Source organism: Lissotriton vulgaris, chromosome 5 (genome assembly GCF_964263255.1).
Source record: "Lissotriton vulgaris chromosome 5, aLisVul1.2, whole genome shotgun sequence".
NCBI classification, from domain to species: Eukaryota; Metazoa; Chordata; class Amphibia; order Caudata; family Salamandridae; genus Lissotriton; species Lissotriton vulgaris.
In genome coordinates this window covers 1176946338-1176961568 of record NC_141693.1, presented here as the reverse complement: position 1 = coordinate 1176961568, position 15231 = coordinate 1176946338, and the positions used below count along the sequence as shown (strand labels likewise).

The 15231-nt window shown below is 44.0% G+C and overlaps 1 protein-coding gene across 1 annotated transcript in view; it reads right to left on the bottom strand.

The window, feature by feature from the left end:
- The window catches only part of WDR11 (WD repeat domain 11), a 635868-nt gene that overhangs the window by 16633 nt on the left and 604004 nt on the right, over positions 1 to 15231 (bottom strand). The window contains exon 27 of the mRNA XM_086922941.1: positions 484 to 629. Coding sequence (XP_086779067.1) covers positions 484 to 629 — 146 coding nt within the window. The remainder of the gene's footprint in view (positions 1 to 483; positions 630 to 15231) is intronic.

Genomic DNA, 15231 nt, shown 5'->3' with positions numbered 1-15231 from the left:
TAGCCTGGCTGATGAGGGGTGTTAGCTCGAAACCGGTCCCAGGATGCTTGTTTCTGGTCCAGGGAAGACATGGCTTGGCAGTTCGAGCTGGACTGTTCCCATGAGGCACAGAGTCAAGACTGATTTGCATATAGCTGGGTCTGAACTGAGTTGGTGTAGTCAGCTAAAGAACAATGAAGGATTCAACCCAGATCTCTGACTGGGGCGAGTGCCTGAAAAGTTTCAGGGCTCCGTCCATCATCTCCTTGTGTTTGCTTAATTTATCATCTGCAGCAGACTGACTGTGCAAGACCAAGAGGCAGAAAGCAAGCATATTCTCACACAGAATGCAATCTGCCATTTTGGTATCCTGGAAGGAAAGGCAGACTTTGTTTGTCACTGTCACAAAAAAAGTCACAGTGCAAATAGATGCAGGATGGATCAAGCAGTTACCAGGCTGCCCATGTCGCCAAACAAGATGAACACATCAAAACCTCGGCTCACCTGTGCAACATTCTCACAACCCGTGTGAAGCAGCCCAGCGACAGAAGCACTAAGATGGCCGCTGACTTCTGATTGACCTGAGGAGAACAGAGGTGATCCACCCAGCGCTTCAGGACCTCTGCACACTCATCCGCACTCAGACGCACCTGGAGAAGAAAGATGCAAGAGCAGAAACAGATTAATCCCTTGGATCCTGCCCTGCTCTGAAACGTGTCCTGTTTACAACACCCATCTGGAAATCTCACAAACACATGGCTGAAATATAAACATAACATCTATTCCGAGAATTAACTTGTGTTTGCTTGGGAGATTACCCATACATATTGCAGGCAACATTTTGATGCATTTTCAGTAAAACGATCACCCAAAAGTGTGCTTCCATGTCAAATTTTAATGTATCCGTCATCCCCCCATTTCAAGGGAGTTTGCTAGTTTATTGGATTTGCTGCAGCCAGATTGCTGTCTCACTCTAACGCGTGTCTCCCTTTTCCTGTGTTTCCTTTGCCTTTCTTTTTCATCCCTTTCTTCTACAAAATGTGCTCTCTTCACATTTGCCAGTTTCTTTCTAATTAGTTGGTTCAGCTCTGCTGCCTTCCCCTGTCCACTTTCATCTCCTGAAAGCAGTTCGAGCTGGTCCCATAAAACCAATGCCTACCACTCACCCGTCCGTAGTCTGAGTTGCCCCTACATTTCTTTTTGGTCCCAAATTTACTCATAAGGCCCTGCTCTCCCTGCCAAACCCCTATCAACCCGTTTTGTGACTGCCAGATTTGTTGACAAATCCTCCTTTTTGATGCCATCCTGTTTTAACTCCATCTTTATGTGGTTCAGTTTACATGGACCGAACTCCACCACTGTATTTGAACATGATTAAAACTGGAGAGGTCCTGTTGCTAGACCAATGCATGCCATGTAAGTAGGTATGCAGCATCCAAGAGGCTCCTTCAGAGTTTGTGGACCGGCAGACCTGATGTCTGGCTCGTATCCATAGGTCGAGGACAATGGTTTGAAGTAGGTGGTCAGCGAATCCGACGTAAGAGGTCTGTAAAAGTAACACTTTAGTAACTTCCTGATTTAAGTAGGAGTTTCATTTTTTCAAGCAGCACAGGGATTCCATTCCAGTCTTCGTACCAAGGCCTCCGGAAAGCATCCATCTGACTTGAGTCACTAAAACCTGGGAACTCCAATAAAGGTAAAATGAAAGATCCAGAGGCAGTAAGCTTCCTTATGGTTTGAAATGACCCTCCTCAGAAGCCAAGCAATTTTCTAAGTGGGAGATTACGAGGAACTTCAATTGAACACCATTAAGTGGCAAGAAGCCAACTATATAAAGGCATTTAATTATATAAAATTATAGATGGGTAGCAGGGAATTTTATGGCAGGTAACGGAGGCTCCTATTATGCTTCTCTTTCTTGCTTTAATTAACATTGCAGCAGTCAAGAACATTCAAAAACCAGAAGTAGTACCCATCCCATCCAATTAGGTGCCTAGAACCCCTATAATACCTATCTTGACGGCAAACAGTCCTATTTTCTTGCTGCTTGCAGTCATGATAAGTATTATATTTATTTATAGTCATTTAAATACACAGTTATTCGTTTATTGTTGACTTTGTTAACCTATATGTTGGCGTTTCAGTTTGAGCGGTATCACTTTATTGCCGCTACACAGTGGCGGCCCATTCAGGTAAGCGTGGTGGAGTGGGGGTGGAAGTTGACATACGACGGGATAGTGAACATAAAATAAATAAAACCACTTAACTTATGCTTGCCGCATCGCTGAGTCGCCAATGCACCGAGCGCAAGGTAAGTGGTTTTATTTTTTTTATCATATGTTCCCATCCTGTTGTTTGGCGACTTACACACCCCCCCCCCCCCCCCCCCGCCCCTGCCCCACTGCGCTTACCTGCACGGGCCGCGACTGCCGCTACACAAAGCGAGTGCACATGAGGGGTTTCTCCTCGCCTCTTTTTTGACTGTTGCCCGCTTTCCGCCATTAAGCTTGTACCATCTAGTGAGGTTGGCATACTCGTCACCCTATACAGTTTTGGCAATTTCTTTTGGAACGCGCTTGACACTTTGTGTTTGGTCCCATATGCTTTATTAAGCATTTTGCGCAGCTCCAGTCAGTCTTTCCGATGTCATAGGTCAGGTTGATGCCTATGGGTGCTGCCTAATTTGAAATCCCTTCTTTTCTCCTCATAGACACTCCCAGGTAGGAAAATGTCTCCTCCTTTCTGGGAGGAGCCTTCCCCTCACTGTCTGTCAAACTTTACATTAACCTCCTAGTAACCACATTTTAATTCTTTCGTTTTCTCCACTGGGTTTATATTAATTTATTTTCCTGTCATGGAGGTTGGCAGCACATCTCTGTTGTATGACAACGATGATCATGATGATGGGGAGGAATTTCGCAACAATTTGAATGGCTTTATTCAGTCATCTGTGGAACAAGCTGTTTCCTCATCTATTACAAAGATACTAAAACATTAAAAATACTGTCATGAATATTAAGTCAAAAAATATTTTGGCCCACTCAGTGGGGGAAGACAGAAAGTGCAAACCTATGGCAGCCTCGGCATCTACTCTAACAAAGGACTCTTCATCTTCATCTTCCCATCAAAAGATCAAAAAATGCGCAAATGATTAGTGAGGTTTTCTCACATGTGGTAGAGGACAATGTTACTCCAAGATCTCCCAGCAAGGAGGGGGTAATATCTAATGTGAAAAAAATGCAAAAACTATGATTTCTGATTTACAGGATACTGATGATGGCAATGAGAATTTGAATGATTCCAAATTACAGATGGGCACTAAACGAACGAAAAGAAGGGATCCTGCTCCCCAGGGTGATCATTTTAATTCCAAACCAGTTTTAGATTAAGATGGTCACCGATGTTTGATTCTAAATGGATTCACCATCCTAACTGTAAGGAATGGCTTTCATCTGACCATGTTGGGGACTATATTTCCAGTAGGTTATGTTTGACCTTAGACAAACAAACCAGGCCCAAACTGAAAGTCCCAGACTTCCTTACTATTCAATAATACTGCGACTCCCTCTATTGACCCAAACATGCCAACTTACTTTTCTAAATTCGGAAAAGACCCCCAAAAAGGGATGGATAAGGCATTGTCAACTTGCCAGGATACATTGCTGAACATGGTAGGCCCTCTTTCCCACATTTTTGATTTAACAGAAACTGGCAGGTTGGAAAATACACCTATTGATGTTAAGGAAGTGTCCAGGTGGACTCAAATAACTATTTGCTTGCTGGAGAACCCCAACTTTGCTATTACCCACAAGAGGAGGAAATAACGTCTTTTGAAGCTAGATCTTGAATTAGCAAAGTTGGCAACTATGGAGCATGGAATTAAGATGGATGGTTTATTGTTTGGGGACTCTTTTATTAAAGAGGTAAGCAAATATGACATCACGTTTGCTTCCTTGGACAAAGCTGAACAATCTCTAAACAAGTATTTCGCTCAACAGGTTTTTGCCAGGGCCAGCAGAGGCAGGAGTCGCTCTGCTGGTGGCAACTACATTTATCAGAATTTCAAGGGTCCGCCAATAATAACTACCAAGACTTCTGTCCACAGTTCTATCCTAAAAGAGGCAGATGATTCCGCAGTCGTGGTCCAAGGACTCACAGAGGGGCAAACCCCGTAAGTAGGTCATCATTCTGGCATTTATACACAACAGCACAAGTGCACCACAGCATTTGACATTTAGTTTACATTTCAATGAATCAAAGCGAGTAAAGTTCCTCGATTTAATTTCTTTATTTTCAAAAGATAAAGCACCATACAGCCGACGCGTTTCGTCCCAACAGTGGGACTTTTTCAGGGCTTCTGCTATTATGGAGGGACTTTTAAATGGAGAATATATATGAAGCTCTAACGTAATGGCACCGCAAGAGATGTATAGGATTTGTCCCAAAAGGCTAGGGAAAACATTTCCAACCGTGTCTGGTAGATGTAACCGCTAGTTTTTCAAAACTATTTTGTGGTGTCTAGGACTCCGATCAGAATAATTGACTGCGTCTGATATCTGTTTTATCTGTATAATTATGTAATCATTTTGCTTATGTGCTTTTATGGTCATTGTTCTTTTAATGCACAGAATGAAGCTTCATGAAATGAAATGACTGCATCCGATATCCAATCTATCTAATATCCATAGTGGATCTATGCTCCAGAAATACGTAGTCAATAGTCAGAAGATATAAATAAAAGGCCCCAATCGATATGTGATAGGACCGAAAGGTGGCATCCAATATTATCCCAGTCGCAGGCACGGCGCGTTCTCCAACAGCGAGTCATCCTTCTGGCCTTCATATACTAGGGGGTCGTTTAAGATTCTTTCTGAACAAATGGCGATCCATCACAAAAGATCCTTGGGTGTTGAACACGAATCAAGGTTATTCCATAGAGCTTTATGCTCCTTTTCAGATTCCTCATTCTTCTCCTTTAAGGTTTTCAAACGAAATGTCTTCTTTGGCAACCACAGAAATTCTATCCCTTTTTACAGAAACAGGCAATCCAAGAGACTCTTTTTCACCTGACAGGCTTGTTACACTCTCTTTTCATGGTTCAGAAGAAAAACAAAAAGAACTGAGATCAGACCTAAATCTCAGGGATTTTAATCAGTGTGTCGTTTATCATCATTTCAAAATGGAAACTAGTATTCATCTCAGAGATCCGTTATTACAAAATATTGGACGATTCAGTTAGATTTGCAGGATGTATACTTAACAATTCCAATCCATCACAAGTTCAGAAAATATTTTTAATTTAAATGGAAATGAAAAACTTACCAGTTTTCTTTCTTCCCATTCAGCATATCTTTAGACTCTTGTTGGTTCACAAAGATAATGTAACTGGTAGTGGCTCATCTCAGATTAATAATCTATCAAGATGATATTCTTTTAATGTGCCAAAATATTTACACCTTTCAGTCTCAGATTACCTGTTCCCTTTTACAGGATATAGATGTTCTCATCAACAAAGAGAAATCGATTCTATCTCCTGCCAGACAAATAGAATTTCTGGGTTGCTTCATAAATTCAGACATTTCCACTCTTGATTTACCCTAATCCAAAATGAAGTCGATAAAATCAGAAATTGTGCAAACGTTACAGATTTCCTCAGTTTCCCTCCGGTCCGTTGCAAGGATTGTAGGTCCTCTTTCCTCATTAATTCAGGCCATTTTTCCAGGACCTCTTCATTATCGAGCTCTCCAGAGGTAAAAAACAAATTTCACCATTGCAAAGGCCTAGCTTATACCGATGTCAAAAGTTTAGACCATGAGTCCCGAACAGAACTTCAATGGTGGGTAGACCATTTAGATGCCTGGTAGGCAGGACAATTTTTGCTTTGGCCTCAGATATTGTCTTAGATTCAGAAGCAAGCCTGACAGGCTGGGGTGCCGGTGTGGTCAGATCATGACTGGAGTTACATGGTCTTTTCAGGAGTCAAAATTGCACATAAACTGCTTAGAGATGCTTGCAGGTTCCTTTACAATAAAGAGCTTTGTATAACACAAGGTAAGATGTTCCATTTGTCTTCGGATGGATCATCTTATAGCTGCGAGAGATATCAACCATCTCGGAGGTACAAAACCCAAACATCTGGCGCAATATGCAAAACGTTTTCTGGGAGTATTCTTTCGCTCACAAAATTACTATTTGAGCAGAATACCTCCTGGGTGTTCTTAATACAGTCACAGTTTGGAATTCCCGATATCCACACAATTCACACGATTGGAGACTTCATCCCTCTGTTTTCAAAAATCTCTGTCACAAATGGGGTCCTTTCAAATAGATCGCTTTGATTCCTGACTCAACTGTCATCTTTCAAAGTTTTTCAGCTGAAGACCAGATCCTTTAGTTCTAGCAACAGATGCCTTTCTACAGGATTGGTCTCAAGGAGTCAATTATGCATTCCCTCAATTTCTCATGATCACCCAAGTGCTAGTCCAGGTAAGATGGAAGAAAGCATTAATGACCCTAGTGGTCCCTTTTTGGCAGTCACAGGTATGGTATCCTCCCCTTCTGGAACTCACAGCGGAATATTCAGTGTTAATACCTACTTTCCCCAAACTCCTCTTAGATCCACAAGGACATATGCACAATCTAATTGTGGACAATACTCTCTCTCTTTCAGCCTGGAAGGTAGCTAGACATCCCGATATAATCCAGGTATTTTGTTAGAAGCTGCAGAATATATCAGCACATCCTGGGCTCCAGGTACTACCAAAGCCTACAAATCGGCCTGGTCTATTTGGGCATGCTGATGTGTGGGAAAATCTACTGATCCTTTTCAGAAGAAATCACCTTCATAGTCAATTGTTTAGGTTTTAAAGCTAGCGGAGATAAGACCTACTGTACAATCAACCTTTATTGATCAGCAATTTGGGCAAATCCTCCCCATATCAATGGGAGCCCAGTGGGATCACAGCCTCCTGCTTGCCAGCTTTTAAATGGAGTAAGATTTTGCAACCATCTGCTTTCAATGTACAGTCAGTTACAGTTATGGGATGGTAATTTGTTTTTTACGTCTGTTTATCAATTTTTCAATTTCAAAATACTTTATTCGGTTTACAAAGTAGAAAACCATAAAAGTTGCAAATCTTCATTAAAATATACGAGGCACATATATACATTTCAAAACATGCTGCATGGGTAGCCATTTCTAACAATATGAGGGGGTATAAATGCACCATAGTCAAATATCAAGAAAGTGCTAAACATACAGATACAATAAGACAGCCAGCTTGGAAGAACATGTGTCCTCATAGGAGATAGCAGCTAAAACAACCATTAAATAGATAAAAAGGACATTTTTAGAGTTCCATACAGTTTCTGTACCTTAGAGAGCGTTTCAGGAATCCAACCACAAATGGGATACATTCTGGCTTTAGCATTTGTAAAAAGTAAAGGGCAGGGCGGACCCGAATAAAATGTCACTTTTTTAACCCCTTGGCTGCTGGGGTAATTTTCCTGCTGTGCTGAGGGGCGCGCACAGCGCCCCGGTGCTCATGACGAGCTGAGCTCAGCACAGCAGGGGAATTATCTCAGCGTGCAAGCGTTCTAATGGCCATGACGAGCTCAGCTCGTCATGTGCACCGGAGCACTGTAGCTCATGATGAGCTGAGCTCGTCATGAACATGCAAGGGGTTAAAAACGATTTTATAAAGAACTTCCGGGGAGCTTCATAGAAGCTACAGAAAAACATGAAGTGCAGCAGATCCTGTGGAGATACTCAGTCACAGCCATAGGGTGCTAACACTTGTCCTCGATGGCACCCCTTCAGCACAGCAAGTAACAAATGGAAATAATCCATTCTGAACCTGGTCAGTAAGAAAACGCTCATGGGCCGACAAAGGCCACCGAAGATAAGGGGTCTGGGGTAGTTTTCAGCATCACAAATTTACGGACGCTAGTTTAGGACAGTTCTAACCCATCTCTATTTGATTTTTTAAGGACGATCAAAGAATTCTTCACAAAAGCCACATCTGCTGCGGTAATAAGATCAGGTTTTAAAAAAAGGTCTGGGCGCCACAGCTTTCCAAAGCAGCCCTTTAAATATTTTAACCACAGGATATTAATCATGTGGTCCAGGCTCAAAACGTCTTTCAGTAGCTCGTGATTAAGGCCCAGATCCTTGTTTAGCCAGCAGTTGAGCCAGAAAAGCAATGGGCGCATGGCCAATATGTCACAAATGAATGTTAACCCAGTCTCTTCATGTGCTATTAGATTAGAGGTTCCTTTAGGTACCCCCAGCAGCTGTTTTAAAAAGTTATTTTCTGCCACCTGAATTCCCTCCAATGCTGCATATACCCACAGTTCACTACCATAATTGGCAATCGCTACGCTCTTTGCCTGTTAAATTTTCAGCATTGCCGCAATCGGGCGCTTGCCCATTTTTGCGGCAAAGTTGAAAATCGCTGCGTCAGCTCTTATCACCTCCCCTCTCCTTCTCCGAACTAGAGCACCCTAGTCCAAATGATCATCGAATAGGACGCCCAAATAGGAAAAGGTTGAAGTTATGGGCAGATTTTCTGCATTCACCTTAAAGGTGTACTGCCTCTTAGGATGCAACAAGACTTGCATTACATAGGATTTTGAATTATTTATAGCCAGGTCGCGTTATGCCATGAAGCTACGAAAGGAGTCAAGCAGAGTCTGCAAACCTTCGAGTTAGGAGCACCACGTCATCCGCATAAAGCAGAACGGGCAGACCCTTTCGCCCCACATATGGGAAATCAGCCCCTGTTTCTATCAAGGTCTTATCTAAATCATTGATATAAAGATTAAAAGGAAACAGAGCTAGAATGCACACCTGCAGTACACCCCTTTCAGTACTGAAATCCCTAGAAACCCTGAGATCCTGAGCAAATCTAATGTTTACCTTGGTATCCCTATGCAAATCCCTTAGAAAATCAACCAGGTTAGCCTCCACCCCCATGGCCCTCATGGACTGCCACATCTTCCCCTGGTTGACACAATCAAAAGCGGAGGAGAGATCCATGAAGGCCATGTAGATCGTCACCTGGCGGGCAACCGTGTACTTTCCGAGGATCAAATATAGGTTAAGGCATTGTGCTAGGGTAGAGTGTCCTGGGCGGAACCCATATTGGATGTCAGAGAGAATCTTATTATCTTCCGTCCAGGCAGCCAATCTATTTAATACAACTCCACCTACAACCTAAACCACAGAGTCGATAAGGGAGATCGGTCTATAATTCAGTATGTTATTACGATCGCCCTTTTATACACTGGTACGATTGTAGAGGTACCCCAAGACTTCGGACACCCTACCTTTGCCGCCGGATTAAGCACGGCCACCAAGACTGGAGCCCAGAGGGAAGGGTTTGATTTGAAAAGGTCCGGCCGAATCCCATCCGGACCTGGTGCCTTATTACATGGCAGACCGACAATGCCTTTCTCCACTTCACTCTGGGTAAATACAACCATGGCATTATTTTGATCTCTAGCTTGTGGACGAGATAAGGTTGTGGCACTCTTAAAAATAAGGCTGAAGTGGGTCACCCATTCCTCTTCCGTTATATTGGTGCCTAAATCTTCTGCTCTGTCCCTTTCAAAAAGGGGTCTATTAATAATACCCCAAAATCGTGTGCTACTGCATAAAGGTGCTTGGATCTAGTAATTCCCGCCAGGTTGCTTCCTTCAAATCCGTCTTACGACTTGCCAGTGACTTTTCATAGATGAGACGGAAGGCACGGATCCGGGGTTGATCCCTCGGCTTTACTTTCAGTGCGGCCTTTAAGTCTCTGGCAGCTTTGGAGCATATTGGGCTAAACCATTTGCGATCACCAGACGACGTTCTTTGTGAGGGTACAGATAATAATGCCCCCACCTTGGAGACAATCCCCTTCAAAAGCTTTAAGAACGCCCATAGCGGGAGAGTCAGGTTCCACACAAAAAGTGAGTTCTGCAGCACAGGATTCATTGACCTTTTCCTAAAAAAGGTACGGGGCTACCTGGGACCATTTAAGGCAGCGCCTGCCATCCATAGATTTCAGCAAGCCGCGCTACCACCCTGGCCTGTCTCTTCAGCATACTGCCCACCAAATGCACACACACAGGATTATGATCGCTGGATGCGCTCTCCATGATTATAAATCCCCGAAGGATGGACTTGAGGCTAGCAGAGATCAAAATATGATCTATGAAGGACCCACTGTACGACCTTTAAAAGACGGGATGGACTGTTTACTGGACGATGCTGCAAAGGACATGGACAATATCAAATCGTATTCATTGAGCAGATCATTAAGTGTGTCTCCTTGCACAGTGTGCTCAAAATGGAGACCCCGAATCCTGGCACAACCAATATCGTCCATACTAGTGATTTCAGGATCACCGCACGGGTGAACATTAAAATCCCCTGCTAACATAAGACTGTTACTAACATGACCACTATACTGCCTAACAGAACCGTTCAGCTGTGTTATCTTACAAACCCCCTGTCTGTTCAATGCATTGTAGAAATTAATCAAACACAGACTAGCGTTTCAACGTTTTAAAACAATAGCTTGGAAGTCACTTTGGGCAGTGGAAATATCCTTAATCCTGCAGTTCAGGGATAAAGATATAAAGATGACCAAACCACCCCTAGCTCTTCCACTGACTTAAGGGGAAGCGGGGACAAAAAAAGCTTTGTACCCCTCCAGAAATAGGTTGCAGCTCATCATCCAAGTCTCCTGGAGACAGATCACAGAGAATTGCCTGATGAACTGCACCCATAATGGGTTTATGATCTTCTCTGCTAACCCAGCAATGTTCCAAGACAGAACATTATAGTTGTCAAAACTTGGATGGATCCTCAGATGGTACAATGGGTAAAGCCTCCAATAACTCAGGGTTAAGCAACTCAGACATGGACTGTACTGGTGACCTGGCACCCACAAAGGAAGGATTCAGCGAACGCATGGGTCCAAGCAATTGAATCTAGAGGCTCTGATCTTTTACTCAGTCAATCACAGTCATCTAGCCTTGAAAGAGCTGCAGATCTGTTTGACCCCTGCAGGATAGATACAAAATGGCAATTCCCCATCATATTATACCTCTCGGCCATGGGGTTAAGATATTTAGCCCTAGTCGCCTCCGCCGGCTTCTGAGACCACGTATAAAGTGATAAATTCAGGTTATCATGCCTTGGGGGCTCCGCATTATAGAAAAATCCCAAGGGCAAAATCTGAATACCTTGTTCCCTGTTTGCTAATCCAGCCCGGACCTCCCCAAAACATTTCTCCACAGGGAGTGGGTTATTAAAGTTCACCACAACACAGTCACCCCCCTTGATTTCTTAGAACTTCCCAACCAAGCAACACGGCATACCATTATAATATTTCGTTCAGCGGTATTACTAAACAGCCAGTGGGTAACCTTATTCTTAAATTGAGAAAAGCCCTCCTTTGAACCTATTGGGAGAGAAGGGACATTCCCTAGGATAACCACCAGCGATGTTGATTGCGGCGGGAGATCAATAACTGCTAAATTCTGCTGGACCTCGTTGGTATACCCCTGCGGCATGCCATCATTCTTTCCTGAGTCAAGGGAAGCTTGGCCGGGTTGCTTTACTATCGGAACCCCCTTTGACGGCAAACTCTCAGATGGCTGGTCGCGCAACCCCCCTAAACTGCAACGGATCATATTTGCAGCAGGGGACGCCATATTAATCGGAGGACAAAAGGCCCCAGACACCCCCTCTGAGGGCATAGTGCCCAATACGTTTTTTGTGCTCTAATGAAACTGACGCAGCACAGCTTTGGGGTTGAGTAGATTGAATTAATTTATACTGGTCAGATATACTTTGCTCAATGCAGTTTAGCTTAACCATGATTGGGCGTAGCTTTTCTTCCAGCATACTGCACAGGGTAGATTTAAAAACTTCCATCATGGGGAGGTCAGCCACTGAGGGGCCTGCTGTCAAAGATGCCCTAAAATCAGGTGCTGGTTTTAACAGTGCATTAGATATTTTTTTTTGGCTTGGCTGCCTATTGTTTTACCTTTTCTTTTCGTACTACTGTAAGACCGGCGTGCCTCCCCCAATTGTTGTGGCGGGTTAAGGTCGCCGGATGCCTCTATAGGAGTGTAAGGAGTCCTCCCACCTTCCCCACCCTATTTTTTGGTGAGTAAAGGGACGGCCCCTGCCTGTTTTTGGCAATTACAACGGGAGACAGGGGCATTGATGGTACCTCCCCCTGGGATTCTAATACGGGGGAGAGCACGTCCTTATCTCGAGTAACACTACCCAACCCCAGTGAGAGTACATTGCTTCCCGCCTCAACAGAACAGTCCTTTGAATAATTATTAGTCCCACCCAGGAGAGGCAGAAGGCCGCTGGTGGGAGATCTAGATAAACGCCTCTTTACCAACTGGATCTCCCTATCTATGACTAAAGCAGCTCTAGTTAAAAAGGCATCCATGGTGGTTACGGTTGCTCTAGCTGTACCTATGGACCCATCCTGGTTTGCCTGGGTCTTTCGCCACCCCATGACGGATGAACTGGTTTATTATCCCAAGCTTGCCTCAAACAAATGGGCCCTCAGAAAACAACCTGCAGCAAGTTTAACACTAAACTCTCAGACACAAGGGCCAACAAATAATAACATGAAAAATAAAAATATTTGCAAATGAGGAAGTCACCATAAAATATAAAAGAATGTCCAGAGAACTATAAATAAAAACTGAAATAACCTGGCCCAGCCCAGCCTCTTCCGGCCGCTGACGGGCCTGCCCTTTGCCCGGGCACGCCGCGCACGTCCCGCGCCGCGGGAGCCCTTCCGATGATTTATGCGCCGGCTAGGTGCGAACCTGCAGCAGACTCCTCCCGCAAGACCACACTGCCCCCTTGGACCAGTAGTCCTGTCCGGTGGCGCTTTGCTTTATCGTGGCAGCAAAGTGCGGGACAGAATCCGGGAGTGAAGTGGCGTTGGCTACAGCGGTAGCTTAAATGACACCTGCGAGGCAGAGTAAAGATCCAGGGCGTCCCGCGCCGCAGGAGCCCTTCCGATGATTTATGCGCCGGCTTGGCGCGAACCTGCAGCAGACTCCTCCTGCAAGACCGCACTGCCCCCTGGGACCAGTAGTCCTGTCCGGTGGCGGTCTGCGGTATCGTGGCAGCAAAGTGCGGGGCAGAATCCAGGAGTGAAGTGGCGTTGGCCACAGCGGTAGCTTAAATGACACCTGCGAGGCAGAGTAAAGATCCAGGGTGTCCCGCGCCGCGTGAGCCCTTCCGATGATTTATGCGCCGGCTTGGCACGAACCTGCAGCAGACTCCTCCCGCAAGATCGCACTGCCCCCTGGGACCAGTAGTCCTGTCCGGTGGCGGTCTGCGGTATCGTGGCAGCAAAGTGCGGGACAGAATTTGGGAAGCGGCGTTGGCTACAGAGGTCGCTTAAATGACACCTGCGAGGTAGAGTAAAGATGAGGTCATACATCTGAGCTACTTGTTGACCCTTTCATGGCTCCAGTCATGTGATTGCCAGGATATGCATTATTTTTTCCCCTGGGTGACTTAATCACTCACAAACTTGTGTTTCCCCATTCACTGGCAGGTGGTCAGAGCCCAGGCAACATGCTGATTCCCATGGAGCTTTGCAGCTTACATTATCCTCTCTTGTCCAGAAATACCGACACACCGGTCCTGACACTGCCAGCTGCCTCCCGAATGTTTATCATTTGGCCAGAAAATGTCTGTCTTTCCCTCAAAATGCTTTCTGCTAAGTACACAATGTTCCTTTCAATATCTATCAAATGTTGTACTGATGTGAAGGATTTGGATATTTCTTTACGCCATTTCACTTCCACAGGTGTTGTCTTTAACATAATGGAAACGCAGAAAGACACATTTAACTTCAGTGTTTTTTCCTTAATTACCGAATCAACCTAAATTGTGTGTAGGAAACTGTTTTAAAAACGTACGAACAAACACCCAACCATATTCCGAACGCCCTCTGATATTCAACTCATATCCATAAAAAAACCTCACAAACACGTTTCTTCCCTGACACTTGCCTGATGGCTTAGACTGGTTGTGCCCTTGGCCTGGATAGATAGTTCCATTTTTGATGCTTGTTCCTCCCAGGGAGCAATGGCATCCAAAGTCTTTTGGGCAGGTTCAGGTTTGGAGGACATTCTGAGCTCGGCTAATTGGTTAAATGATAACACTATTCATCCTATATATTGCAAACCTGTTCATACTGTTTCTTCTATGGTGAGAAATATGCTTTGAACAAGCATAATAGGAGCCTCCATGACTTGCCGTAAAATGTAGATTTTCCTAATATTCATAAAGGAAAGTCTTAATTTTATTAAAGACACTGAGGTGAGTTTTATCCCATAGCAACATATGTATTAACTAGGTTCTTTCCCACCCTAACAGTGTCTATTCCTTCAACATCTTCAACCTCATAAACTTCATTTGGAATGATTCAACTTCAACAGAATCAACGTCGCGTCATCAGAATCTCCAAACCTCTTAAATTTTACAACTCCTTCATCTTTGTCTTCTTCAAGATCCAGAATTTTAGACTTTCCTCAAGAAATGTTTACACTTATTTTAGCTATTGCTACTGTGTTTCTTATTTTACATAGGTTTCATGTGTCTTCATGACTTCTCGCCCAAGAAAAGAGGACTGTTTGCAGTCAAGATAGGTATTATTTGGGCTGTAGGCACCTGATTGGTTTGGATGGGTACTACTGTTCATTTACCATTGGCTTACTGTTCTAAGCCTAATGGGATTTGTAGTGTTTCAATGTTCTTGACAGCTGCTACGTTAATTAAAGCAAGATTACAGAAGCATAAATCTTGCCTCAGTTTCTTTAATAAAATTAAGACTTTCCCTCATGAATAATAGGAAAGTCTACATTATGGGGATGTTTTTCAGCGAGGGGTTCTGTGACATCAAATAGACAACAAGAGTGAAGCTCACGTTTTCTATGATGCCATTCAAAACCCAGAGGTGAAAAACATCCCCGAAATTCACTTTTTACCCATCAATAATTTGATGTTATGTATGGCCCCGAAAATCATCTGCCTCTGCCTTCAACTGCTGCGCAGGGACTTTGGATAATGGAAGAGCTATACAAAACATGCTCTCTCCTCCCTGATGCAAATGTGAAAAATAAATATCTTACCTGCGATCCTTAATCAAAGCCCCCTAACTTTCCTGACTTTTGTCCCTCTCTTGCAGCTGTGCTTACAGTCAAAGCAGA